General features: G+C 39.2%; 1 protein-coding gene across 2 annotated transcripts; it reads right to left on the minus strand.

Moving 5' to 3' along the window:
- Window positions 1-27,529, minus strand: LOC119054086 (all-trans-retinol dehydrogenase [NAD(+)] ADH7). Of its 2 annotated transcripts, XM_053666436.1 has the most exons (10): window positions 27,394-27,529; window positions 23,466-23,567; window positions 22,479-22,617; window positions 22,086-22,173; window positions 21,772-21,988; window positions 18,688-18,777; window positions 15,870-16,130; window positions 14,311-14,446; window positions 2,319-2,457; window positions 1-408 (listed from the first exon to the last, which is right to left on the minus strand). In XM_053666436.1, the coding sequence occupies exons 1-10, from the start codon at window positions 27,409-27,411 to the stop codon at window positions 384-386; spliced, it is 1,215 nt and encodes a 404-aa protein (XP_053522411.1). In that variant the 5' UTR covers window positions 27,412-27,529; the 3' UTR covers window positions 1-383. The 2 variants fall into 2 exon arrangements, with proteins under 2 accessions (XP_053522411.1, XP_053522412.1); XM_053666437.1 differs by lacking the exon at window positions 18,688-18,777.

Here is a 27,529-nt window from a genome sequence, read left to right on the forward strand (position 1 = left end):
TTTAGTAAATTTGCTAATTCTTTTATTATTTATTATTTTTTATTGATTGAATTTAGAGAGAGAGGAAGGGAGAGAAAGGAGAAGGGAGAGAGAGAGACAAACATGGATTTGTTGTTCCACTTGTTCATGTGTTCATTGGTTGATTCATTGTGCCTTGATCGGGGATCAAACATGCAATGCTGGTGTATCAGGGTGGCGCTCTAACCAACTGAGCTACCTGGTCAGGGCTCTAAGTATTTATTTCATAAAGATTCTGTATCCTCACCAAATCTTCTGTTCCTGCTTGTATTTATGAAGCAGCTCTACAGTTTCAGCTGAGGGACATGTGAGAAGAAAGTTCCAGGTCACCATCACACAACACAGGCTTCCTGCCACTTAGAATCTCAAAACGTCAGGACAGTTCGAATGCTGAAATGGAAAATGATCATTTTTAGTGATTTGTCCCATACATTCCAAACTAGAAAAGTTTAAGCAATTATCCGTCCTATCTGTTAGAGGAAACTTCAGGTAAATTCTGTTGTTGGAAACCCCTCTGGCCCTGAGGGCCACACCAATTAATTTTCTTTCTCCCATGTCTCTGATAAGGGTATCTGAGATGATTCTTGAAGCCTCAGCACAGCTGTACCAGGTGGAGAAAGGGAAAGGGGATTTTCTGGCTGCAGAGAAAATATGAAGGTGTGAACAGGAAAGGTAATCCATTGTGCTTAGACTTCTGGATGCCTAAGAGATTGTGGAAGTAGGTGAGACCTACTCCCTGACTCCATCCCCACAGCCTGGCACCAAGGCTGCACTCCAGTGGGTGCTAAGTTCTCAGCTGTGGATGACTGGCTATGTTAACAAATAAATAGTAAAGGCTTTTAAAACCATGTGAAGGCATTGACATTTGGGGCAACTTGAGTTTTAGTAGCTTAATAAAGGACTGAGCACTATGGTAAAACAAAGAAGGCAGGAGACCTTTTTATATTAACATGCCTTTTTATATTAATATAGAGGTGATTGGACTGAACTAGGTAATGCTCTGGACAATAGAGGAAGCAAGGGAAGAGACCCTGGGATTTGCATCTTCAGGGCTCAGCATCAGTATCCATGTGGTCGGCAAGACCGAAGAAATCAAACGTGATGCTCTGTTTGTAAAAGCAGAAATGTAACATTATTTGCTAAGATAACAGGTACTGGTGGAAGAATTATTTGGGGTCAAGTTAATGAAAGTATAGCACTCCAGTGAAGCTAGGCAGGAAGCAGTTGAAAATGAAGCTCTTAGGTTTACAAGTATAAAGGTCAGCTTGGGATACTGGAAGCAAATTTCTGAGAGCAGACTTTGTGTCTTTGGGCATTAGTTAGTAACTATTGTCAAACTGGCCAATTTGTTTTGCTGAACTGAGTGAAGGTTGTTTTGATAGTCTAACCCATTATTTTCTTGCTTCAAAAAAGTTTGAATGTATGTTCACAGTACAATGACCTGGTAGTCTGGACCAGTTGTAGAGACAGGAGACAACGTTGAAAAAGCACTCAGGAGAAAACTTACTGAGAATTTGGATCTCAAGTCAAGAGCTCCTTTTGCTAATGAAACCCAAATCTTTGGCACATCGCAGCTGTTCAATAAATATTAACAGACCCCAGTGAGTAAAATTTCATGTCATCTTTGTAGAAGGCTCTCTGATTGCTCTTCCCAACATCCCAGTTGACGTTTGTGTGAATTTTTCATATTCTACATCTACCCTTGCTCCACCCTCAGAAGCAGTAAGAGTAGTGACAAGAACGCCCATGTTTGCTGGGCTTGGTCAGAGGAATTCGGGGTGTGGTGAGAAGAGCACAGGCTTTGCATTGATTTTGCATCCTGGTGCTGCCTCAACAAGGTCTAGCAAGTTATTGATTTGTTTTTCACAGTCTCAGTTTGTTCAACTGCAAATGGGAGAAATAACATGTAACCTTTAAAGAATGAAAGAAAGCACATTTTAAAAAGCACTTGGCAACTGTAAAGAAAATTTCGTGGCATTACTTAAAGAAGTTAGCATCTTTATAATGAAATAAAAATAGCTATAAGGAAATCAATCCAGTGTAGAAAACCAAGGCCTAGAGGATTTAAAAAAATTAGTTAATATAGGACAATGTTATACTAAGTCTTAAAAAATAATCAGCTATACCAATCTTGCAAGGGTAAAAAATCAGAAACAGGGGGATAATGGAGGCCATCTGTAATAGCATCAACAATACAAAAATAAGAAATAAAATACAAGAGAAATGGGTACATTTATAAGTATCAAAATTTAGAAGTAGCCTGTGTAATGAAGACAAGATCACCATAAAAAGCCAAGTACCTTTGCCCTGAATACAGCAGTTCAAACCCTTCCTGGATTTTTGTAAAAGGTAAACTGTGGGTTATCAACTGGTCCAGGTCAAATTTCCTTGCCAGGAAGTCAGTCACTATTTTTGGGACATCATCTCTGCTTTTCCAACCTGTAAATAAACACATATTTTCTCTTTAGTCTTTATTACATAATATTTATATGTATTATATTTGTATCTTCTCTCTTTTGCATTTTTACCTTTTCCCCATGTTGAACTCTTCTCAACATCACACAAATAGGCTATTCTTCCATCCTAAGAATCTATTCTCAATCACACACCAATAACCTGTTCTCCCAAATGCAAAAAAAAAAACCATAGAAAAACCTTTCATGACCTCATATCTCCTTCTAGCTGCTCCAAATTTCTGTTGCATTTTTATGAGTGACTTCTTTATTTTAGAGAAAAAGATTATCTCTGGTTTGTTGCTTCCAGTTCCTCTGCCCACCCTGCCATTCCCACTTGTGCCCTCTGGGCATCTGCAGCTGCAACTCTCCTCAAGGTCACAGGGACAGGGGTGAGGCCCAGTGGGAGGCTGAAGCTTGTTCTCTTCCCACATTGTTATCTGGGGAACAACAATGAGAGGCTACTTGATACATAGGTAGTTCTTTAGGTCTGGCTCCTTAGATGTAAAAAGACTTAAACTGACAAACAATAAGAGATATAAGTTGAGACACCTCACTTTGACTATTTGTGTGATGTCGGGAGAGTACAAATTATCAGGATATTAAAAATAAAATGCAGTTATTCCGTGAATATCTATTGAGTGTACAGGCACCAGGCTGGGAATATAACAAAGTAAAACATACCAGGCCCCTGCCAGCAGGAAGCATGGGCACCGTCTCACTTTACTGCAGAGACTGACATGAGCAACCCAATGCAGAGGACTTTGTCCAGGATGGCACGAGGAGAAAAATAGAGTAAGGGTCATGGGCCCTGCTGGAGGGACAGAACAGGTGGGGAGCAGCGAGGGGATGCTATTTTGTAAAGCTGAAGGAAGGCCAGCTGGATTAGATGACATTTGTACAAAAACATAAAGGAAATGAGCTAGGCAGGAATCTTGGGAAAGAACATTTTGGGGAGAGAGCAGAGTAAATGTGAAGGCATTGAGGTGGAGACTTGGCAAGTGAGAAGGGCACGGAGGCCAGAGTGGCTGGAGCAGAGTGAGAACAGAAGAGGAGCAGCAGCTGGGGTCAGAGCCAGGTCATATGAGACTCTGGCCAGTGCATGTTTGGGGATTTTTTTCTGAACAGGAAAAGAAGCCATTAGAGCAGCGATTTTCAAACTTTTTCCTGTCATGGCACATATAAATTAATTTTAAAATTCTGAAGCACACCAAAGAAAAAAATGCTGATCTAAAAATATAGATATAGGGACCTGGGGAAGATGGCGTGGGAGTAAGAGGGAGCGGATTCTAGCTCCCGCACTCGTGGGTGAAAATCCTGGCAGATCTATAGAAAAGCAGCGCACTAATCCATCAGTTATCCAGCATTTGTGAAATTGAAAGAACAGAGAGTCTGTTGGATGCTGAAACACCAGAAAGCAGCAGGTCAGTGGGGCTTTGGGGTCCAGAGTAAAGACAAAGCAGCGGCGGGGGCCCGGGGGCCCAGGTGGCCCGGGTGCTGCATCTACAGCTGGGGTCCAGAACCATCGGTCTGAGACCAACACCAGAGAGGTCTACCACAGGAGCTTGGGCACCCAGCGGCTCCAGTGGCCACCAGCGTGGGCCAGCAGCTCCCCTGCATCCTGTATAAGCAAAACTGGATAACACCAGGCAGAGACCTGTCTGCTTGCCGGCTTGCATTTTTGGGGAGGGGTACAAAGACACAGGGCCCGGTTCAACTGCAGACTCTGTGATTGCAAGCCTGGGAGGAATCCAGAGACGCATTAACCTCACGGGTTTGGTTGGGGACTGAGCAGGAATGAGAGACAGGATGTCCGGAAAGTTTTGTTTTGTTTTGTTTTATTGAAAGTGGACTGAGGTGTTCTCCTGCCAAGGCAGATTGGCTTGTTTCCTATCCGACCTTGCAGCGAGCCAGGGGGAAAGTGGAGGCTTTTTGGGGACTAGCCACACGAATGGGAAGCGCCCTGCCGGTTACTCCGGGTCCCAGAAGGTCTGTTGGAAGCGGAGGCCTCTGAGCCAACACCAGGGGACCGGGAAGCCCGCTGCCGGTTACGCCAGTCCCAGAAGGACGAGCTCGCGGGAGCAGAGAGTTCAGAGAGGCGCCACAGGACAAAGATGCTCCCTGCCGGTTTCCTGCTCGAACGCATAGCCGGACTCTGGCGCGCACTGGCGCAGGGTTCTTTGAGCCGGGGCTACTGGTCCTTGAAACGCCAGACGGTTTCCCACGCGAGTGGGGGCGCAGAGAACTCTAGGCTGACGCCACTAGGGTCGGGAAGTGCTGGGGCCAGTGCGGACCCGGGAAGTGCCCGGGGCCGGCGCGGACCGGGGAAGCGCTGGTTGCACAGTCCCGGACAGCCCGGGAGTGTGCCCGGCAAGTGCGCAGGCACCCACACCCCAATCCGGTAGCCTGGCTAGTGCGCGCGGCGGGTGCACAGGCGCCCACACCCCAAGCTGGTAGCGCGGCTGATGCGCGCACTTGCGCCGGCATCCCAGCACACAGGGAGATCCTGCTACAACGAGAAAAACCAGTCTGGACAGTTTGAAACCAACAAGGGAAAGGTTTCTCTGTTGTTGCTGTTACTGTTTATTTGTTTTTTTTTTTTTTTTTTTACCAGAGGTTGGCCAGGCGACCCAGACAAACACAGGAACAGAAGGGATACACACCACGCAGCGTGCCATGACGAGCACACAGAGTTTTTAGGTCTGTGCCCAGTCCTCAGATCGGCTCCCGGCTTCCAGTCTCCCCCCCTCAGACTATCTGGAAGCCCGGGATGCTGAGGGGTCCTGGGAAAAGAGCTGAGACCCTCAACCCCCTCCCTTTCTGGCCAAGCAAGGTGGGGGGCCAGGAGAGACTTGTTTGATAGAGTTTACAGAGAGGGTGCGGAGGACAAAGGGCCCCAACCAAAGACTCTGTGGTTGCCAGCCCAGGAGAACTCAGAGGTGCAGCCTGGGGCTCTGAATCCGATAGACTCGGCAGCCTGCTCTGCTTCACACCCAGCTTGGCAGCGAGCCCAGGATTGGGCAGAGGGTCTGGGGCCTCCCAACTGAACGGGGACAGGCCTGTGCTCAATCCCAAGGGAACCAGGCAACTAGGCCGGTGCAGGTGCCTGCAAACACAGCAAACCAGGCTATGGCAGTAACCCCTGGGAGGGGAGCGCTGCGAGAAAGTCCTAGCTCCCCATTGTAGGGAGCTGGGGGAGAGGCACCAAGTGTCTGGATCCTGAGAGGGGCTGGCTGAAAAAAAAATCACAACAATAGACCCTCAGCCAACTGCAACCAGAAAAACCGGTTTGGCTAGTTTGAAGCCAACAAGAGACATTCCTTTTTCTGAGGCTGTGTTTGAGAGATTATTTTGGTGCTTTTTTTTTTTACTTTATTTTATTTTTATTCTTTCTTTTTTTTTATTTACCTTTCTCCCCTCTCCATTCCTTTTCTTTATCTTTTTGCTTTTTTAAAGTAATCTGTTATTTCTTTTAAACTTTATTACTGTTTCATCTTTCCATACTTTTGTCCTCTTTTCCCGGATTTCCTGTTTTATTTCTTTTTCTTTTCTTTCTAAACTTATTGCTCTTTATTCCATTCCCCTACCATTTTTTTCTCTCTTCCTTTTATTTCTTTCCTTATCATTTCTTTTACCCACAAGAGTCACAATCAACTTGAAAATATAAAAAGACCAGAGCTGGACCCATATAAGAGGCTTCCCAATAGTAGAATCAGAGAGACAAATTGCACATTGTTGTAGGAGAGAAGCCACAAGTTGCTGCATACTTGAGTAGGTGGAAGCAGAGAACAACAGGATAACCAAAAGAGACTGCACCATTGAAATTCACAGGCATTCCACCACAAAAGTTCATACCATAAACCCAGGGTGTCAAAACAGATTAATCTAAGAAGCTGAGGCTAACAAGAAGAGTCTCACAAACAATGGGAAGACAAAGAAACAATCCCCAAATGAAAGGAAAGGAGGAATCTTCAGAAAGAATGTTAGATGAAACTGAGGCAAATCAACTATCAGATACTGAATTCAAAGCACTGGTGATCGGGAAGTTCAAAGAGCTCACAATCAGCTACCAGAAACTACAGGGAAGTAACAATGATCTCACTGTGAACTATATCAACATGAAAAAGGAAATGGAAATTATTAGCAAGGGCCAAGAGGAAATGAAGAATACAATTTCTGAATTAAAAAACACAGTGGAAAGCATTAAAAATAGGGTGGATGAAACAGAAGATCGGATTAGCGAATTGGAGGACAAAGTAGAAAGCATCTCACAGAAAGAACAGGAAAGAGAAAAGAGGCTCAGAAAGAATGAAGAGAGATTAAGAGAAATGCAAGACAATATGAAACGTAATAATATCCGAATAATAGGAATACCAGAAGGAGAAGAAGAAGAACAAGGGATAGAAAACATATTTGAAAGAGTAAAGAGAGAAAATTTCCCTAATTTGACAAAAGAAAAAGTCACACAAATCCAGGAATCTCACAGAGTCCCATTCAAGAGGAACCCAAAGAGGCCCACTTCAAGACACATCATCATTAAAATGGCAAACTTCCAAGACAAAGAGAGAATCTTAAAGGCAGCAAGGGAGAAAAAAGAAATAACATACAAGGGCATCCCAATAAGGTTAGCCACTGACTTCTCAATGGAAACACTCCAAGCAAGAAGAGATTGGCAAGAAATATTCCAAGTAATGAGAAACAGAGGCCTACAACCAAGGCTACTTTACCCAGCAAGGCTCTCAATCAAGATAGAAGGCCAAATAAAGAGCTTCCAAGACAGAAGAAGTCTAAAAGAATTTGCTGCCACCAAGCCAGCTCTACAAGAAATACTAAAAGGTCTGCTCTAAGGAAAGGAAGGAAAAGAGACAGACAGAGAGAAACACAGGTACAAAAATGGCAATGAATAAGTACCTATCAATAATAACCTTAAATGTAAATGGATTAAATGCTCCAATCAAAAGACACAGAATAGCGTCATGGATAAGAAAGTATGACCCACACATATGCTGCCTACAAGAGACCCACCTCAGGACAAAAGACCATCACAGACTAAAAATCAAAGGCTGGAAACAAATTTTCCAAGCAAACGGACAAGAAAAAAAAGCCGGGGTAGCAATTCTCATATCAGACAAAATAAACTTCAAAAAAAGAGCCATTAAGAGTGACCCAGAAGGTCACTTCATAATACTCAAGGGAAGAATCCACCAAGAAGACATTAACATCATAAATATATATGCACCCAACATAGGAGCACCAAAATATATAAGGAAAATCTTAGAGGAATTCAAGAAAGATATAGACAGCAACACAATTATAGTGGGGGATTTTAACACCCCACTATCAAAAATGGACAGATCTTCCAAACAAAATATCAACAAAGACATTGCAGCATTAAACAACACCCTTGATGAAATGGACCTAACTGATATATACAGAGCTCTTCACCCCAAAGAAGCTAAATACACATTCTTTTCAAATGCACATGGAACATTCTCAAAGATAGATCACATGATAGGGCACAAAACAAGCCTCAACAAATTCAAGAATATTGAAATCATACCAAGCATTTTCTCTGACCATAAGGGACTGAAACTGGAAACCAACCCCAAAGGAAAAAACCCAAAACACCCAAAATCATGGAGACTGAACGGTACGCTATTAAACAATGAATGGGTCAAGAATGAAATTAGGGGAGAAGTCAAAACGTTTCTGGAAACAAATGAAAACGAACTCACAACAAACCAAAACTTATGGGACACAGCGAAGGCAGTCCTGAGAGGGAAGTTTATAGCAATACAGGCCTACCTAAAGAAAACAGAAACATTTCAAACAAATGAACTTACTCTACGCCTGCAAGAACTCGAGGAACAACAACAAAAACAGCCCAAAGCAAGTAGAAGGAAGGAAATAACTAAGATCAGAGCAGAACTAAATGACATAGAGACTAAAAGTACAATTCTAAAGATCAATGAATCCAGGAGTTGGTTCTTTGAAAAAATAAACAAAATAGACAAGCCTTTAAGTAGGCTCATCAAGAAAAGAAGGGAACGGACACAAATAAACACAATCAGAAATGAAAGAGGAGAGATTACAACTGATACCACAGAAATAGAGAGGATTGTAAGAAATTACTATGAAGAACTGTATGCCAAGAAATTTGAGAACCTAGGGGAAATGGACACATTTCTAGAAAAATATAATCTCCCAAAACTCAATGAAAAAGAAGTAGAACACCTGAATAGACCAATAACAGCAAAAGAAATTGAAGCAGTAATCAAAAAACTCCCATCACACAAAAGCCCTGGACCAGATGGATTCACAGGAGAATTCTACAAAGCATTTAAGGAAAAGCTAACCCCCATTCTTCACAGACTATTCCAAAAAATACAAAAGGATGGAAAACTCCCTAACTCCTTTTATGAAGCCAGCATCATCCTAATTCCAAAACCAGATAGAGATACAACAAAGAAAGAAAACTACAGGCCAATATCGCTGATGAACACAGACGCTAAAATCCTCAACAAAATATTAGCAAATCGCATCCAACAATATATCCAAAAGATTATACACCCTGACCAAGTGGGATTCATCCCAGGGATGCAAGGATGGTTCAACATTCGCAAAACAGTAAATGTAATTCATCACATAAACAAAAGCAAAGACAAAAACCACATGATCATATCAATAGACACAGAAAAAGCTTTCGATAAGGTACAACACCCATTTATGATAAAAACACTCAGCAAAATGGGAATAGAGGGAACATTCCTCAATATAATAAAGGCCATTTATGAGAAACCTACAGCCAATATCATACTCAATGGACAAAAACTAAAAGCTTTTCCACTAAGATCAGGAACAAGACAAGGATGTCCACTTTCACCACTCCTATTCAATATAGTATTAGAAGTTTTGGCCACAGCGATCAGGCAGGAAAAGGAAATAAAAGGCATCCAAATAGGAAAGGAGGAAACAAAATTGTCACTGTTTGCAGATGACATGATAGTGTACATGGAAAATCCTATAGACTCTACCCAAAAACTGCTCAAACTAATAAATGAGTTTGGCAAAACTCCAGGATACAAAGTCAATATCCAGAAATCAAAGGCATTTTTGTATACAAACAACGAATCAGCAGAAGCAGAAATCAAGGAAAAAATCCCACTTGATATAGCAAAAAGAAAAATAAAATATCTGGGAATAAACCTAACCAAAGAGGTAAAAGACCTGTATGCAGAAAACTACACAGCACTGAAGAACGAAATCAAGGAAGACACAAACAAATGGAAACATATACCTTGTTCATGGATTGGAAGAATTAACATCATCAAAATGTCCATACTACCCAAAGCAATATACAGATTCAATGCAATACCTATTAAAGTACCAATGGCGTATTTCACAGACATAGAACAAACACTTCAAAAATTTATATGGAATCATAAACGACCCCGAATAGCAGCTGCTCTTTTGAGAAAGAAGAACAAAGTAAGAGGGATCACAATACCTGATATCAAACTGTATTACAAGGCCACTGTAATCAAAACAGCCTGGTACTGGCATAAAAACAGGCACATAGACCAATGGAACAGAACAGAGAGCCCAGAAATCAACCCAACCCTCTACAGTCAATTAATATTCGACAAAGGGGGCAGTAACATAAAATGGAGTAAAGATAGCCTCTTCAGCAAATGGTGTTGGGAGAACTGGACAGCTATGTGCAAAAAAATGAAACTTGAGCACCAACTTACACCATACACCAAAATTAATTCAAGGTGGATAAAAGACTTAAATATAAGCCATGACACCATTAAAGTCCTAGAAGAGAACATTGGCAAGAAAATCTCAGATATTCCACGCAGCAACATTTTTACGGATATGTGCCCTAGAGCAAGGAATATAAAGGAAAGAATAAACAAATGGGATCTCATCAAAATAAAAAGCTTCTGCATGGCTAAAGAAAACAGTATTAAATTAAAAAGACAACCAACTGTATGGGAAAACATATTTGCCAATGATACCTCAGACGAAGGTTTAATCTCCAAAATATACAAAGAACTTACACGACTCCACTCTAAGAAGACACCCAACCCAATTAAAAAATGGGAAAAGGACTTGAACAAACACTTCTCCAAGGAGGACATACAGAACATTCAGAGACACATGAAGAGATGCTCAATATCATTAGCTATCAGACAGATGCAAATTAAAACCACAATGAGATACCACTTTACACCAGTCAGGATGGCTATCATAAACAAAGCAACACACAACAAATGTTGGAGAGGTTGTGGGGAAAAGGGGTCCTTAGTTCACTGTTGGTGGGATTGTAGACTGGTACAACCATTATGGAAAACAGTATGGAATTTTCTCAGAAAAATAAAAATTGACCTGCCTTTTGACCCAGCAATTCCACTGCTAGGATTATACCCCAAGAATCCTAAAACATCAATTTCAAAGAACCTATGCACCACAATGTTCATAGCAGCACAATTTACAATAGCCAAAAGTTGGAAGCAACCTAGGTGCCCATCAGTAAATGAATGGATCCAAAAATTGTGGTACATATACACCATGGAATTTTATGCAGCAGAGAGAAAGAAGGAGCTACTACCTTTTGCAACAACATGGATGGAACTGGAAAGCATTATGCTGAGTGAAATAGGCCAGGCATTGAAGGACAAATACCATATGATCTCACCTTTGACAGGAAGCTAAAGAATAAAACAAACAAGCAAACAGAATAAAAACAAAGACGCTGAAATAGAGAACAAGTGGGCAGCGACCAGAGGGGAGAGGGAAGGGAACTTAAGGGGAAAAAGGGGGAGGGATTTTGAGGAACAAGTATGAAAGACACAGAGATGAGGACTGGGGGTGGGGGGGAATGGGAGGGAGGGGGGAGACCGGGCGGGGGGGGGAAGGAAAAAAAAATGTACTTGAAAAGTAACTAAATAAAATTTAAAAAAAATACTTCCAAAAATAAATAAATAAAAATATAGATATAATTTTTACAAATTTACAAGAAAAAATAATAGTAATTATCTACCCTTTTGCTCTAAAGTGACTTTTTAAAAAATCAGGTGCCAAAAAACTGTACTTGAAAAATAACTAAATAAAATTTAAAAAAATCAGGTGCCTATACTTGAATATAAGATTTCTTGTATTAAAAAAATAACCCAACCTTTTGCAACCTTATGCCACTAGAGGCAGTAAAAGAAGTCAGTCCTTCTCACTACATAGTCAAATACTGCATATTTTAAAAATTTCTGCAGCTCACCAGTGTGCCACACACACTGGTTGAAAATCATTACATTAGAGAATTTGGAGAGAGGTGTGACCTGATCTGACTTCTGAAACAGTCATACTCTAGTTGCTCTGTGGGGAATGTTCTATGTAGGGGACAAGGGCAAGTGCAGGGAGAGCATTTAAGAAATTACTATGACAAAGGTGTGAACAGAGCAAAACATTATGGCTCAAGAAGAACTCAAAACTCCAGAGCCCATAACTCTAAGCGACCAAGAAATAGCCAACCTTTCAGATGCACAGTTCAAAACACTGGTGATCAGGATGCTCACTGACCTGGTTGATTTTAGTCGCAAATTGATTGAAAAAAATGAAGGCTACACTAAGTGAAATGAAGCACATTGCACAGGGAACTAATAGTGATGGAAACAAATCTGGGACTGAAATCAATGGAGTGGACCAGTAGGAAGAAAGAAATCACCTAACCAAAAAGAATGAAGAAACAAAAATTTTAAAAAAATGAGGACAAGCTTAGGAACCTCCAGGACATCTTTAAACATTCCAACATCCAAATTATAGGGGTACCAGAAGGGGGAAAGGAAGAGCAACTAGTGGAAAACTTATTTCAACAAATAATAAAGGAGAACTTCCCCTATCTGGCGAAAGAAATAGACTTCCAGGAAGTTCAGGAAGCTCAGAGAGTCTTAAAGAAGGTGGACCCAAGGAGGAACACACCAAGGCACATCATAATTACATTACCCAAGATTAAAATGAAAGAGAAAATCCTAGAAGCAGCAAGAGATAAGGGGACAGTCACCTACAAAGGAGTTCCCAACAGACTGTCAGCTGATTTCTCAAAAGAGACCTTACAGGCAAGAAGGGGCTGGAAAGAAGTATTCCAAGTCATGAAAGGCAAGGACCTACATCCAAGATTGCTCTATCCAGGAAAGCTTTCATTTAGAATAAAAGGTCAGATAAAGTGCTTCTCAGTTAAGGTCAAATTCAAGGAGTACATCATCATGAAGCCCTTATTATATGAAATGTTAAAGGGACTTATCTCAGAAAAAGAAGATAAAAAATATGAGCAGTGAAAGGACAGAAAACTCACTGTTATTAAAAACCACACTTAAAACAAAAGCAAACTAAGTGGACAACTAGATCAGGAGCGGAACCATAGAAATGGAGATCACAAGGAGGGTTAACAACAGGGGGGTAGGAGGAGGAGAAGGGGTGAGAAGGTACAGAGAATAAATAGCATAAATGGTAGGTAGAAAATAGACAGGAGGAGGGCAAGAATAATAGGGAAATGTAGAAGCAAAAGAACTTGTGACACATGGACATGAACTAAAGGGGGAATGGGGGAGAGGTGGTGTGCAGAGTGGAGGGGAATGAGGGGGGAAAATGGGACAAGTGTAATGGCATAATCGATAAAATATATTAAAAATAATAATAAAGATAAAAAAGGAGTATGATAAAGGAAGGAGCTGTTGGTGGCCTGGACAAGTGATGGTGAGAAATGGTCAGGTCCTGGGTAAATTTTGAAGATAAGGCCAACGGGATTCACTGAACTATTCACTGCATGAGAGAAATAGTTCAATCCCCATTGAAGGTTTGGGGCCTGATCAATGGGAAAGATGGGGCCATCATTTACTGAGATGGGAACACTGGGGGAGGAGTAAGTTGGGGGCAGGGGTGGAGGAGGTGGCAGCCAGAGAGGTTTGGGACAGGTGAGGCTTTCACGTCTATCAACTATGCAAGTGGATATGTCAGGTGGGAAATTGGGTACATGAGTCTGTAGCTCAGGTGGAGGTCTAGGCAGAAGATATAAACTTACAGCCATGAGACCAGATGAGATTACCTTGCAAATACATGTAATTAAGGAAAAGTTCTGAGGACTGAGCCCTAGGACACACAAAAGTTGTAGATCTGAAGATGTGGAGGCTCCAGCAAATATTCCTAGAAGGTGTGACAATTGAGGAGGAGAAGAAACAGAACAAGAGCAACAAACAAGGACATGATATTTAGAAACCAAGTGAACAGAGTGAGAGTAAGAGAGCCACCAACTGTAGCAAATCCTGCTGAGAGCTCATATCAGACTAGGACTGGGACCTAACCTCTTTGTCGGTCATTCTGGTGTTTATCTCAATTTTTCCTATGAAGTGCAACAATCTGTTTTTGTTTGTTTATTTTGAATAAGTCCAGATTCTTTGCTGATGTTATTGCGGATTGAATAAATTCTATATTTCATACATGTTCTTGCATATATTAAGAAAATGGGTTTAATCAGCATTTCCTGTCCCCTAATATCATTCCTATAGAGAGATTGCTGGTGCTCCTCATTCAGGCCTTTGAGAAACTTGAGTTGCAAGTGCTACTATTAAAAATGTGCCCACCAATATTACCCCTACCTCAAGGTGAGGATGGATGGGCAACTATCTTTTGTGTCATTGTGGCCATAGTCTCGTGTTAGATCACTTCATACCAGTCCTTGGAACAAAGAACTTCAAGGGACATATGATGAGATAATAGGCTTCTCTCACTTGTGAAAGCAACAGTTAAAGCAGCCTTCCTGGGCCCGAGGCTCTGCCGTGCTTACCTCCAAATATGCACCCCTTCCATGTGCGTCCAGTGAAGAGCAGCATAGGGTTACAGGTGAGCATCTTGGCTGATGGAGGAGCACCTACCACCACACTAGTCCCATAGTTCATGTGGCAGGATGCAAGGGCATCAACCTAAGTTTAAAATGAAGGAGGCTATTTGTTTCCTCTGTCTCATAATATCTCATGGGCTCATAAGTGCCTATATACTCTCACAGTTCTAGTAGTTAGTTCAAGTTTCAAGTCATGAGGCTAAATTAGGCCTACACACATTTTGTTTTCCGCTTGTGTCATAAAATTCTCAAGACAACTCTAGTCTTAACTTAGTCTTTCATACATTTGTGCTTTAAGACAGACAGCAGAAATTCTTGTGGTCAGTGTTCATGGCATTTCCAGTGTGTTATGGGTTAAAGCACAGGGGAAATTCCTGTGATATAGATCAATATCACCATTTCAGATAAGCCTTGGAAAGTTATTTGATCTAAACTAAATTGAATGAACTATACTGGTTCAGTTAGCTTATTTTTTAAGTTTACTGTGAAAATTAAATAAAATACTAAAACGTGACTTAAAGAAGTCTTTGGGGTTTCTTTTTAGATCAATCCCACATTTTCTGGTCATTTGCATGTCTGGTTTTTAATTCATAATTTTTGAATAGTTGCTAGATTGTCATAGTGGATGATGACATTTATCAGACATTGATGTTCATCAATATATTATCTGGAAATCAATAGGCCCTAATAATATATCCAATATTACATGTTGGCTCTGCAAATGTACAACCTAGAATGCTATTTGTTGGTATGGAGTAATTCTAGGTCTCACTGGAAAAGGACTATGACAACAATGGTAAATTAAAGACTAATTATTCATAAATTATGAATGGCAGTAAAGTGAATCAAATCTCCTACTCTGCCATGAGCAGGATTAGTTTTGTCTCACATTTCCAAGTCTCCTTTCCCTCCCCAGGCTGGGGCTTCCTTATCCTGAAACTCTGCACCTAGTTCTGCATGGAGGCTGGGGCTGCTGGCTGCCACAATGGAGCCATGTTTGAGAAGTTGAAGGCTCCTGCTCCAAGGGAATTCAGACAAAATGAAACTCAGGTGTAAGGAGTGAGAAGTGGGCTACATCACAGATTTGGGGGAAGAGACTGACAATTTGGAATAGTCTCTTTCCCCCTGGGTGTCCTTATTTCTCTTTGGGAAGTCACTTTGTGCTGTTTGGCTTGCTAAAGTATAACAGGTGGGATTGCTTTTGCCAATACATTCCCATACACACAGAAGGAACTGAACACACAAAAAATTGTTTAGATAGTTGATTACTTTGAACGCCAATCACATTAGACTGGTGTGATGGGACACTTTGGTCACTCAGACCTGCTCACTCAGACCTGTTCATAAGCTTTTGATTTTTTCAGCAAAAATTGCTTCATGATTACCAGTTTTCACCTAAGAGCTATTTCCATAGTTATTTGTTAATAAAGCTAGGGAAAATGAGTTTTACCTGGTGTGATTAAATAGCTTGTGTATTGTGTGGCTCCCCTAATCATGGTTCTTACCATCGTATCAAGACGCCCAATAACTTCAAAACTGAAGCTCACATTGTTGCCTGTCATTTCTGACAGCACCTCATTGATGGGCTTGGTAAAGTCCTTGGGGCTGATGCACTCTGTGGCCCCTACAGCCATGGCCTTCTCAAATTTGCCTTTGTTGAGGTCAATTCCAATGATCCTGGAAGCACCAGCTAACTTACAGCCCATGATGACTGAAAGGCCAACTCCTCCCAGGCCAAAAACAGCACATGTGGAACCCGGGGTGACCTGTGGAGAGAAAAGTTTTGCAAATGCTAGTGGCAGGATAAAACATTTTTAAATATATAAAGTATCTTCAATATTAGGAACACAAAATTCAGAGGATGTTAAGATTGTATCACTTATTCTGATGATAATGCCAAAAGAGGACTACAAATAGAATGTCTGAGAACAGAAAAGGAACAAACATAGTATTGCTAGGTAAATGAAAACTTTTTATAAAAGGGTCCATCATATAAAAGCCCTTTGTAAAGGCAGTATTTGCACCCTTCTAACCTTATCTAACCTCACAGCAGGATTAAACAAGCACTAAGATCTCTTATTTCTTCTCCACAAAGCTATGCTAAATCTGTTTGAGATTCTGGTCTGACTAGCATTTTCTTGATAAACATAACTCTGAGTTATTTTTTAATAAACTGTTTTTTCATCAAGATCCACTCTCCATGTTTTAATTAGATGATCCATATGTAGCTGCAGGAAGGAAATGTAGTGAAATTATTTTTTATATTTTTACCCTGTACTATGCTATGTTACAGGATGGTCTAGCCAAAAGTAATTTTTTTGCTAGAGGAATCCTAAGCATCAGGTAGCGCGAGACCTGAATACAGGAAAACCCACAGAATGAGTGCGGCACTCATTGCAGTCCTTTCTTCCTCCTTCTACCCTTTCCCCCTCTCCCTTCCTCCTTTCCCCCTCTCCTTTCCTTCCTTCCTTCCTTCTTTCCTCCTCTACCCCACCTTCCTCTCCCTCTTTCTTCCCTCTTCTTTTTTTTAGAACTCCTGTTTATCTGGTATTATCTACTCTTGCAGAAATTACCTAAAGAAGTAACTTGTCTGTGTATATGTATGCATGTATTTTGAAATGTTTGCACCTATAAGCAAAGATTTATAGAGAACTACAGGGATGTTTTACTCACTCTCCATGAGTTTTAATTTCAGCTGCAGCATCCTAATCCTTCAATTTCATTCCTGAATTTGGAGCTTCGAAATCAGTGCAGTCATTCTCTCAAGTATCATTCAGTCATTTATTCATCCACTCAACAAGCTTTATCGATGGATTCCTTGATGGTCAACATTTTACAATTTTATGCCAGAAACTAAACAAGACCCCTAGTTTTTTCCAGTTTATCTAGTAGCTTAACTGTCTAGATTTGAGATGGAATCTTTTGTTGATGGTTGAATTTCAGGCTCTAGTTTTAGGTACAGAAGTTTATGATTCTAGATGTGTTTGCTGGAATCTCATTCAGCCTTCCATATTAAATCTCTAATATGCCTTAGACTCTTGTAGCCCTGGAGTATGATATTTCTGATCATTAAAGAATTGTAGCACTAAACACTTCTCCCTAGGTCCTTGATTCTTGACTTCCTTGTTACCTGCCTCTGAATCTTTAAGGCCTCAGTGTCTGGTAAATTTAGATTGTTCCCTCTATCCACACCCCCCCCCCAAAAAAACCCAACAGCAACAACAAACCAATAACTTCTCTCCCTTTTCCAATTTTCCTGTTGTAAAGAATAGGAGCTGAAGATTACCATCTATAGTAAATTATCACATGAGTACTATGGAAGAAAACAATAGTTTAAAATAAAAGTGTTAAATATAGGTTATTTTAAAATATTTTTAAACTTAAAGTATAGAAAGTTTCTGTACTTTCTATACTTTAAAAAGCAAAAGTTTTTGCTGTTGTTTTTATTCCCTGTTTTGATTCCCTTAGTATTCTTTAATAATGGTCTGTGTCACCATTCCAGAGGTCTTCAGGACTGGTCCTCATGGGCTCCTGGGAGATAGCTTTGGGCTCTTCAGAACATCCTGCCTGATGCAAGAGTCTTTGTGTGCCTGCAACCTGTGCTGTGCCAGACAGTTTATGTGAACACTGTGGTTTATGGTGAATGGAAGCCTGGGGCTTTGAGCCATCAGCTTGACTTCTGGTGGTGCCAGGGTCTGAGTGTTGAGGTCAGTCATGGGAGTGCTGTATGCCTGCATCCCCCCAAAGAAACCCTGACACCAAGACTTGAGTGAACTTCCCTGGTTGACGAATGTGTGTTGTCACACATTGTTACTGGGAGAGTTAAGCTCTACACCTGGGACAATGCTGGGAGAAGATAACTACACACCCTCATTTTAAAGTTACATAAGTTTGACCTATTTCTAAATAGGCAAAGGCAAGAATGCATGTCCCTTTAATTGATTTGCCTTAAGATATAGCTTCTAAGAAAAAAAATACACCTGAAAGTAAAGAATGTATTGGTTAATAGCGTATTACTTAAGTAATAATGTGGTATTAATATATCAAATACTGTTAAAAACTTATAAGTACTAATGTAGAACTGTATCAATGTCTCTTCTTTCACCTCTATCTTGGTGGAAAATTTGTTAGAAAAATTTTCACAAAAATTCTTAAGTAGAACTTCAAGAGACTCTTGGGAAAAAATGTTCCATCTTCAAGATTTTCCAAAGAAATGTAGAAGCAGGAGGGAACTAAAATATTCCACTGACATATGCATGCATGTCAATGTTTTACATTCACAGATCTCAGACCTGTCCTGAATCCATGTCTGGGAAAAACTACCTCCCTGGAGTTTATCATCTGCCACGTCCTCTTCCAACCATGTTGTCTGACAAGGTCTGGGCATGGAGGACTCGAGTTCAAGGAATTCGTCTGTCCGGAAGAGAACATGGCATCCAAAATAGGTTAACAATTGGTTGTTTTATTTTAATTATTTTACTCTTGCTACTGAATATAGGCATTGTACTGTACTTACTTATTCCTGTGAAAATCACCCAAGAGGAAGGGACAGTTCAGGGGAAAACATTAGTATTCCCCATGGAACTGCCTGAAAGGATGGAAAAATCCCCACAGATTCCCCTCTTTCTTAGTACGACAGCCAGGGTAATATAATTGTTAACCATAAGGGAAAACATGTCAAGTTGTGTAAATTGCCCTGGTTTGAGCAACTTAAAGAGATCAAGACCGCCATAGTGTACCAGAAATAAGAAAAACAAGTTAGATCTCTTAAATCAATAGTTAAGGCCAGTTAATAAAGAACTAGGTTATTGTTGCAAGCACAGGTTGTGCTGCCAACAGTTGAGGGAATTAGAAAGACTTTACCACGACTGTTCCTTACTCTCAGATACAAAGGGTCTTCCAAGAAGACAAGTAAAAACTATACAGATCCCTACCCACAGCACAGGGATATGGTCGGGATGGTTGAGATGCATTTGCTAGGCAGAGGCAATTGTGGCGGGATTTCCTGTCTATCTCTCCTTACATGTTTGTTTGGGTGATCAAAAGGTGGTGGGATTGTTAGACACCTGTTTTCAGGTTCATTAATTTGCATAATTCCAATGGAGTTGTACAAAATAATTTCTTGACTAGAGAACAAAGTCCCTGTATGTCTAAAAGTTGTTAGAGTAACAGCCCCCCCTTTACCTTGAATAGGAATATATATCAATTAGACAGCCAAAGAAATAAAAGAAGCTTGTTAGCTATTAAGCAAACAGTTACTAGGGGGTCAGAATTTATAGTACACAGAGAAACATTTTAGACAGAAAAGGCTAGATAGCTAAGTTAGACATCACAAAGGCCTTATAATAAATTTCCTATTACCTCTATTCAATCTAGCATATCCTTTTGCCCCATGATAAATTCTGAGAACTTTAATATACAATAAGACATTCAAATTCTGTACATGCAGCTACTTCTAATTGTCTGATTTATGGCTCTCCTGGTCAAAATAATCTTTAATATAACTGAATCTATGGGAACTTTTGTACCTTTCCTGCTACCTTTGTGTTGATTTTTTCTGCTTAGCTGATCATGCTATGCTGCAAATGTTAATCATTACCAAAAATGAAAATATAAAAACCTGCTTGTACTTGCAATAAACGGAACAGAGCTTCACTGTCCTTTGAGGCGTGTTGTCGTCTGTTACCCATTGCTGACGCCTTACCCACCTTTCAGGAAACCCCGGACCCTGCTGTGGCTGGACTGTGGCAATCATCTATTAAGTAAAACTAAAGATGTAATGAGACTTTGATACTTGGGATACACCCTATTCACGAACAACATTCTCTTGAATGATGGGAAGAAGTTTCTGCTTAGATAGAATAGACAGAAACTTTTCTGAATAAACAGGTGACTGTAAACTGAGAGTGATGGTAAGGAACCAACCAGAGGAGGGCTCACTAGAAGAGTGTTCAGACAATCAAATAGCATGTGTAGGTGCCTTCATGCAGAAGCAGCTCAGCAGGTTTGCAGATGTTGAAACAAGTAAATGTGGTGTGTGATGAGATTGTTCCAAGTATGAAAACTACTAAAGGATTTTTGGGCAAAACTAATGTGGTCCAGTTTATGTTTTATGAAATTACATTGACTTATAAATGGAAAATCATTGGAGATGGTCAAGAAGAGTAATGAGGACAGGAGAAGGGAGGCCAAGGCATTTATCTAGTCAAGACAGAATGATGATAATACATTGAAGAAAATGGAGAGATTTAAAATATACCTTGTATGTAAAGTTAATAGGACTTGCTCTTGGATTTCATCTAAGGTGGTGGAGAGGACAGACAAATAATGAAGAAAACTAGAATGGGCAATATATGTTTGAGGGTCAGGGTATAAGAAAGTTAAGAATTCAGTTTTATACCTATTCAGTTTGAAATACTTGTAAGACATCCACATGGAGGTGTCAGATAGGGATTTGGATAAAAGAATTTGGAGAAAGTTTGCATTATCTGGAGTCAATTAACATACATAGCTTTTTCTAAAGACTTTGGAGTTGATGAGAACACCACAGTAAGGAAGTTGCCTGGATTGCTTGAGGGAATGGCTGTCCTATCATAAATTACACATTATTCTACTTTCTTCTTGGACTTATTGAGTAACATAAATTGAGTCCAAATATGCATTCTTAAAAACTCATTTGTATGCAAAAAAAAGGTAATAAACTGGAATTTTATTTTGCTGAGTACTTCATTTATATGTTCTATTATATACCAGCTACTATGAATGGAATTGTATTCCTTACAAATTCATATGCTGAAATCCTAACCCTAGTACCTCAGAATGTGATCTTATTTGAACACAGGGTCTTTGCAAAATTAACCAAGTTAAAATAAGCTCATTAGGGTGGGCCATAATGCAATATGACTTCTGTCCTTCTAAAAAGGGGAAATTTAGGCACAAAGACTGGAGAGCTGGAAAATGATGTGGAGAGCTGTCTGGAACACATCCTTCACTCACAGCCCTCAAAAACCCCAGTCCTGCCCGTGCCTTGATTCTAGTCTCCAGAATGTGAGACAATGCATTTCCATTTAAGCTACTTAGTCTGCGGTACTTCACTATGACAGCCCTAGCAAACTAACAAACCAGCATTGATACTTATTTTGTGTGAGAAAAAAGATGAGTTTCAGAATCTAAATTTTAAACTTTAGAAATAAATCTGAAGGAAATGTAGAGGAAACAAAATTAAATACAGAAATTTTATTTTCACTTATTTAGAAGTAAAATGTCTAATATGAATTTTTTATTTTATCTTCAGTTGGTTTGACATTGTGTAGAAACAGCCTGAATATTAAATGTTTTCACAAATCTTTAGGATTTCCAAAAAATCAGTTAAAAAAAAGGAAGAAACTAGTCCATGCACCTTATTACCTTGCCAGTTTTAATAGCAGCTCCATATCCTGTGGAGAACCCACATCCAATTAAACAGACTTTCTCGAGAGGAGCCGCGTCATCAATCTTGGCAACAGCAAATTCATCCACCACCGTGTACTCAGTAAATGTACTGGTACCAGCGAAGTTGTACACTGTTTTGCCCTTGCATGTAAATCTGCTAGTGCCATCATCCAGTACTCCACGACCAGTAAGGCTATTTGATACATCAAATACACATGTCATTAATTCAATTCAAAAATTAGCACAGGAACGATTTAAATGGCATTAAAATAAAAATCACCAAAACCTACTCAATCTTAATGCAAAGGTTTCCATCTGGGTTGAGGCAAGCATTGCATTCTCTACACTGAGGCAGAAAGAGGGGGATGACTTTGTCACCTAGAGGGAAACCATCATGATATAAGATGTTGGTCTTTAACATTAAAATATGAAATAAACAAATCTGAATTAGTCCATGCAATATGCAAATATTTTAAAGTTTATAAGCATCATAAGGTTTGCTTGCTAAAGGCTGACACTGCCAAATTAAACTTCACTCTGTATCATACATTCATTCTCCTTGTATCCTTTTATTTTCTTAAGTTGTGTTAAGGTTATGTCTAAAAATCCCTAGTTGTGCTGTTTCCTTTGATGGGATAAACAGACCCTACTTATCTCAGACTTCCGAATTGACATGTGCACACCTGGTTTCACTGTAGTCACTCCATCTCCAATGCTCTCCACAACCCCAGCTCCTTCATGTCCCATGATCACAGGAAAATTAGACACCATTACTCCTTTAATCACATGGTCATCTGTGCGACAGATTCCTGTGGCCAAAATCTGTGCTCAGAAAGAAGAACATTGCATTAACTAGCACACTGGTCACTTCACATTTGGGAGGATATTTAACTTGTTCTTGAAAAAGTTATAATTGTGTATTCATTGTGATTGCCTAATATATAATAGTGTTGACTCAAGACTCTGAGCCTAATACCAACCACCATTCATGATCTCTCTCATCAAGGGATTCACAATGTTGCTGCCTCTGACCCTACTTTGAATCTCAGGGCCTGTCTATAATAAATCAGTGCTCTTCTGAGTGGTGCAGATGTTACTATGTGGCCAGTATGTTAGTAGATTTTTTATAGCCAGGCCCTCCTAAAACTCTCTTAATGGAAGGTAGAGAGAATAGCGTGCACAAACATAAGTGCAGAGCAAAATCTTACTGTTACTACAGCGCACAGGTAACAGGACATGGACAAAAAAGGACTGGCAGCAACACCTATTCAACAAGCTGGTAACCAAAGCAGTAGTGAGGCCATGTCCAAAGGATTTGGAGAAGCGCTCCAGGAAGCTATCGTTTCTCCAGGCAGAAAGGAGTTTCTTGTTCTTGGGGAATAGTGATCCCAATACTATCTGACTTCCAATCATTAGTCACAATTACTAACCATTTAAAAAAATCAGAATCATGTCAATACAAATTCAACAAATAAAAGTTTTAATAGAGCTGATTAGTACCATTGTTGTTCATGGATAATTGCCAATTTAAACAATAAACAAGAACCAGTAAGAGAATCAATATACAAAATTTGAGAAACCTTCTTATTTAAGAATCCAGCCTCACAACAATGATATGCTCAGTATAGGTGTGCTAACACATTAGGCTTATGTAATCTAAGGCTCATTACCTTAATACGAACTTCTTTAGCTTTTGGTGGGGCAACTTCTATTTCCTCAATAGAAAAGGGTGTATTTGGCTCCCATAACACAGCTGCCTTGCATTTAATAACCTAAGAAATTGGTGAGAGATATAATTATGTCTTCACAAATACAGATTCCACAAATAGTAAAAATATGGACACTTTTATATAACATTCTAATTTGACCAGGATGATTTTCGCTGAAGACTAGAATTATAATCCCTAGAGATCATCTTATGTGCAACCATGTTTGATATATGAGAAATGTGGCCCAAATGACTGATCCACGGCCATGTGACACCTGAGGAGCAGGGCTGGACTAGACCTGAGCCACAGTCCTTTGCTTTTTTTGCTTGTGGTCACATAATATTTCACTAAATTAGGTTCTTGTACTATGATTTCAAATGAACATAACCGTCATCTTTGTATCACTTATCCACAAAAGCATATTTATAAAACCGAAGATGCTGCTGATTTTTCTGCAAGAATTTAAGCCAATATTTAAGTGCTGTATAATCATGTAGCAAAGGGGAGGGAATTAAAAATTAGCATGGTAGAGATGAATGGAACCACAAATGTCATGAAGTGGAATAGACTGGAAGTTTCTAGATGACTCAGTCATGAACTTTACATCTCTGTACCCCTGTGTTGCACCTAGCCCAGTATTTGTATCTCACTGGGTCTTAAATGCTTAAAGCAAAAAATAACAAAAGTAAACATTTTTGAGACATACCATGCTTAATCAAATTTATAAGGAAAGCACAAAGGCGCCCATGCTCTCCTACTACTCCTGCCCTCCTGTACACCACACACACCTAGAGATTCATGCAAAGGATATAAAGAGGAAGATGCAACAAATTAATAAATATATAAGGCAGTATTTTTCCTCAGTTATAAAAAGGTTTTTTGTTAATAGAAATAATTAAATATAATTCTCTTTTAAAAAATTTTATTTAGTTATTTTTCAAGTACAGTTTTTTGTCTATTTGAAATATAATTCTAAGTCCATAATAACTTTTTTGTTTAATGAGAACACGCAGTGCTGTAAAAGGGGTGGCAAATGGACAATTCATTAATATCTACACCTTTTTCTTTGTTGTAGATGATCACATTTTATTTTTTGGTAACTTTATTGAGATATCTTTGACATACAAAAACCTTTGATATATATAAGGACTATATCTTGATGTTATATGTATCACCATAATCAAGCTAAATAACTTATCATCTCTACATAGTTACTAGGGCATGTGTATGTGTGTTGTATTGTGTGTGTGTGTGTTGAAAAGATGTAACATCCATCCTTTTCAGAAAATTTCAACTATTCAATGAAATATTGTTAAGTATCATCACCGTGTTGTACACTGCAACACCAGCACTCATTCATCTTGCATAACCAAAGCTTTGTACCTTACTTAAGAGTATCTACAAGAAGTAGACTGATGGATGCCAGAGGGGAATGAGGTTTGGGGGTACTAGATGAAAGGGGTAAAGGGATTAAGAAGTATGTATTTGTAGCTACAAAATAGTCTTGAGTACAACATAAGGAACATAGTCAGTAATGTTACAGTGACTGTGTGGAGGGCCAGGCGGAGACTGGAAGGTGTTGAGTGGAGGTAAGCTTGGTGAGCATGTAGTTGGCCACTGTGCTGTGCCCATGAAACCAGCCTTGGATAATGTTCAGGTTGGACCGTAACCGCAAAAAAAATGAGGATTTCTGCTATATCAAGTCAAATCGAAGACGATGACAATGGTCATGTCATTTCCTGACAGAGTACTTCACTCTTTAATTGCTCTATAAAGTGCAGATTTTGGAGTTTTTCCAATATCAGTGTCACTCATAAATTAAAGAACTATTTAAAGTTTAAACAGAGGACTATTTTGACCATTCACCCTACAATTTTATTTTTAAAATCTATCTTAAAAATGCTAACCTCAGAAAAGTCTTAAAATATATTAGAGGATACTATAGCACTCCTTATAAAAGGAAATATATAACCAGTATGTATAAACAAACATGTAAGAAATAATAGAAAAATGATGAAATAAATTGTGATAAATCTAGAAGTCAGAGTTATAAATTTAAAGCATGTTTATAAATTTAAGTAGGAAAAATAGGGTAAAAATATTTATAGTATGAGTACGACTACATAAAATATAGGTGAAAATATGTAAGGAGGGAAGTACAAACAAAAGTGATGGTAGTATTTAGGATGTAAGGAATGGTTAATTTTCTTCCCTCATATTTGCCAATCATTTCAATTTGCTATGATGATTATTATTATGGGCTGGATTGTGTTACCCAATGTTCATATGCAGAAGTCCTGACCCCCAGGACCTCAGAATATCTCTGTACTTGGAAACAGTCTTTTAAGAGATAATTAAATTAAAATGAGGTTATTAAAGTGAACCTTAATCCGATATGACCCATGTCTGTATAACGACAAAGAGGTGTGTAGAGAGAAGACCATGTGAGAACAGAAGATGGTCATTTACGAGACAAGGAGAGAGGCCTCAGAAGAAACCAACCTTGCTAACACCTTGATCTCAGACGTTAGCTTGCAGAACTGTGAGACAATAAACTTCTGCAGTTTAAACCACCCAGTTTGTGGTATATCATTAAGGCAGCCCTGGCAACATTTACTATAAAAAGGGGAAAAAGTAATCCCCAATGTAAAGGGATCCCCTGCTCTCATGAGCTACAATAAAACACCAAAGCAACGTGGAATATATATAACCCTTATGCAAACCACACTATTGCATAACTATCTCCATATCAAAATTATTCAAGCTTTATGTTATACCTTAAACTATACACTGTATTATTTATTACATTTCTAATTTATTACAACTAGAAAGTGTTTCCTTGAGCCTACTGAGTTCTCCAGCACTGGAACTATTCTAACAATGGTTAGATATCTACTTTGTAGAACTTGAGCATCTGTTGGTTGGATGGACTTACAAATTTTTAAGATACCTTTCAACCATAAAATTCATTAACTTCTGTGGGTTGAGTTGCTAGCTTCTAGAGTGCAACATCAATTTCCCAATTAACCTAATTTTGTTGGGTTCCTGATTCAAGCTAAAATGTTCTTATTGTGTTTCTACACAATTACAGGAACAAAGATTTCTAATTCTAACATCATGTTCTCACTCATCACATTACCCAGATTTCAAAGGCATCTTCATTATTTTACAAACCTTAAGGTAGGCTAAAGATGAAGTTGTTTAAATTAAAACAAACAAACAAATAAAACAAACAAAAGCACCTGACACTATAAAAAATTGTCTACATTTAAAGCAAGGAGCTGGCAAATGAAGAGAAAATGCCAAAGCTGTTTCTAAAGTCATTGTCAACTCTGTTTCTTAAATAAGAAGTGAACTTTACTACAATATATTTTTGTTTTTAATAATTTTAACTTATTTTTTGGCACAAACAATATCTTTACCAAGCACAATCTTTGTTGTCTACTTTGAATTCCAGAATTAGCATTTTTCCACAATTAACAGCAGGAATAGCTTTTCCCAACAGCTAGGAACGAACCCAGGTTTCCCAATGAACAAGAGGTGAATATAACACATGTAAATGAAACTATTGAAAGTCTCTCTATGGAAACATTTTGCTTCCCAGAACAAATAACCTAACTATCCTGCAATCGAGTTACTACTAATGTCAGTATAAGCCACATTTCTCCATTTCCCATCAATGTCTTACTGAAAAACTTTCCATATACTATTTTCATTGGCATGCTGATACGTTCTCTCTAGTGTCTCCTCCACAGGCACTTAATTCCTCAAGAAATATCCCCAAGTACTCAATTACTTTTATGTATTCAAAGTTCTGTATTCAAAGTTTATGTATTCAACCCCACAATATTAGAGCAAGATCACGAGGATACAGAAATGGTCTTCTTACTTTTCCAGCAGTGCCCATCCTGTCTTACTCCTCGTTCTGTAGTTCAGGAAACAGACGTTTTTTTCTCATTGATGTTCAGCTCACTCTGCTATAAATAACATTATTTTGTACTCTCAGATAAATAGTCCAGCCCAAA

The sequence above is a fragment of the Artibeus jamaicensis genome, unplaced genomic scaffold (assembly GCF_021234435.1).
Source record: "Artibeus jamaicensis isolate MK-2021 breed Jamaican fruit bat unplaced genomic scaffold, CSHL_Jam_final contig_452, whole genome shotgun sequence".
NCBI lineage: Eukaryota > Metazoa > Chordata > Mammalia > Chiroptera > Phyllostomidae > Artibeus > Artibeus jamaicensis.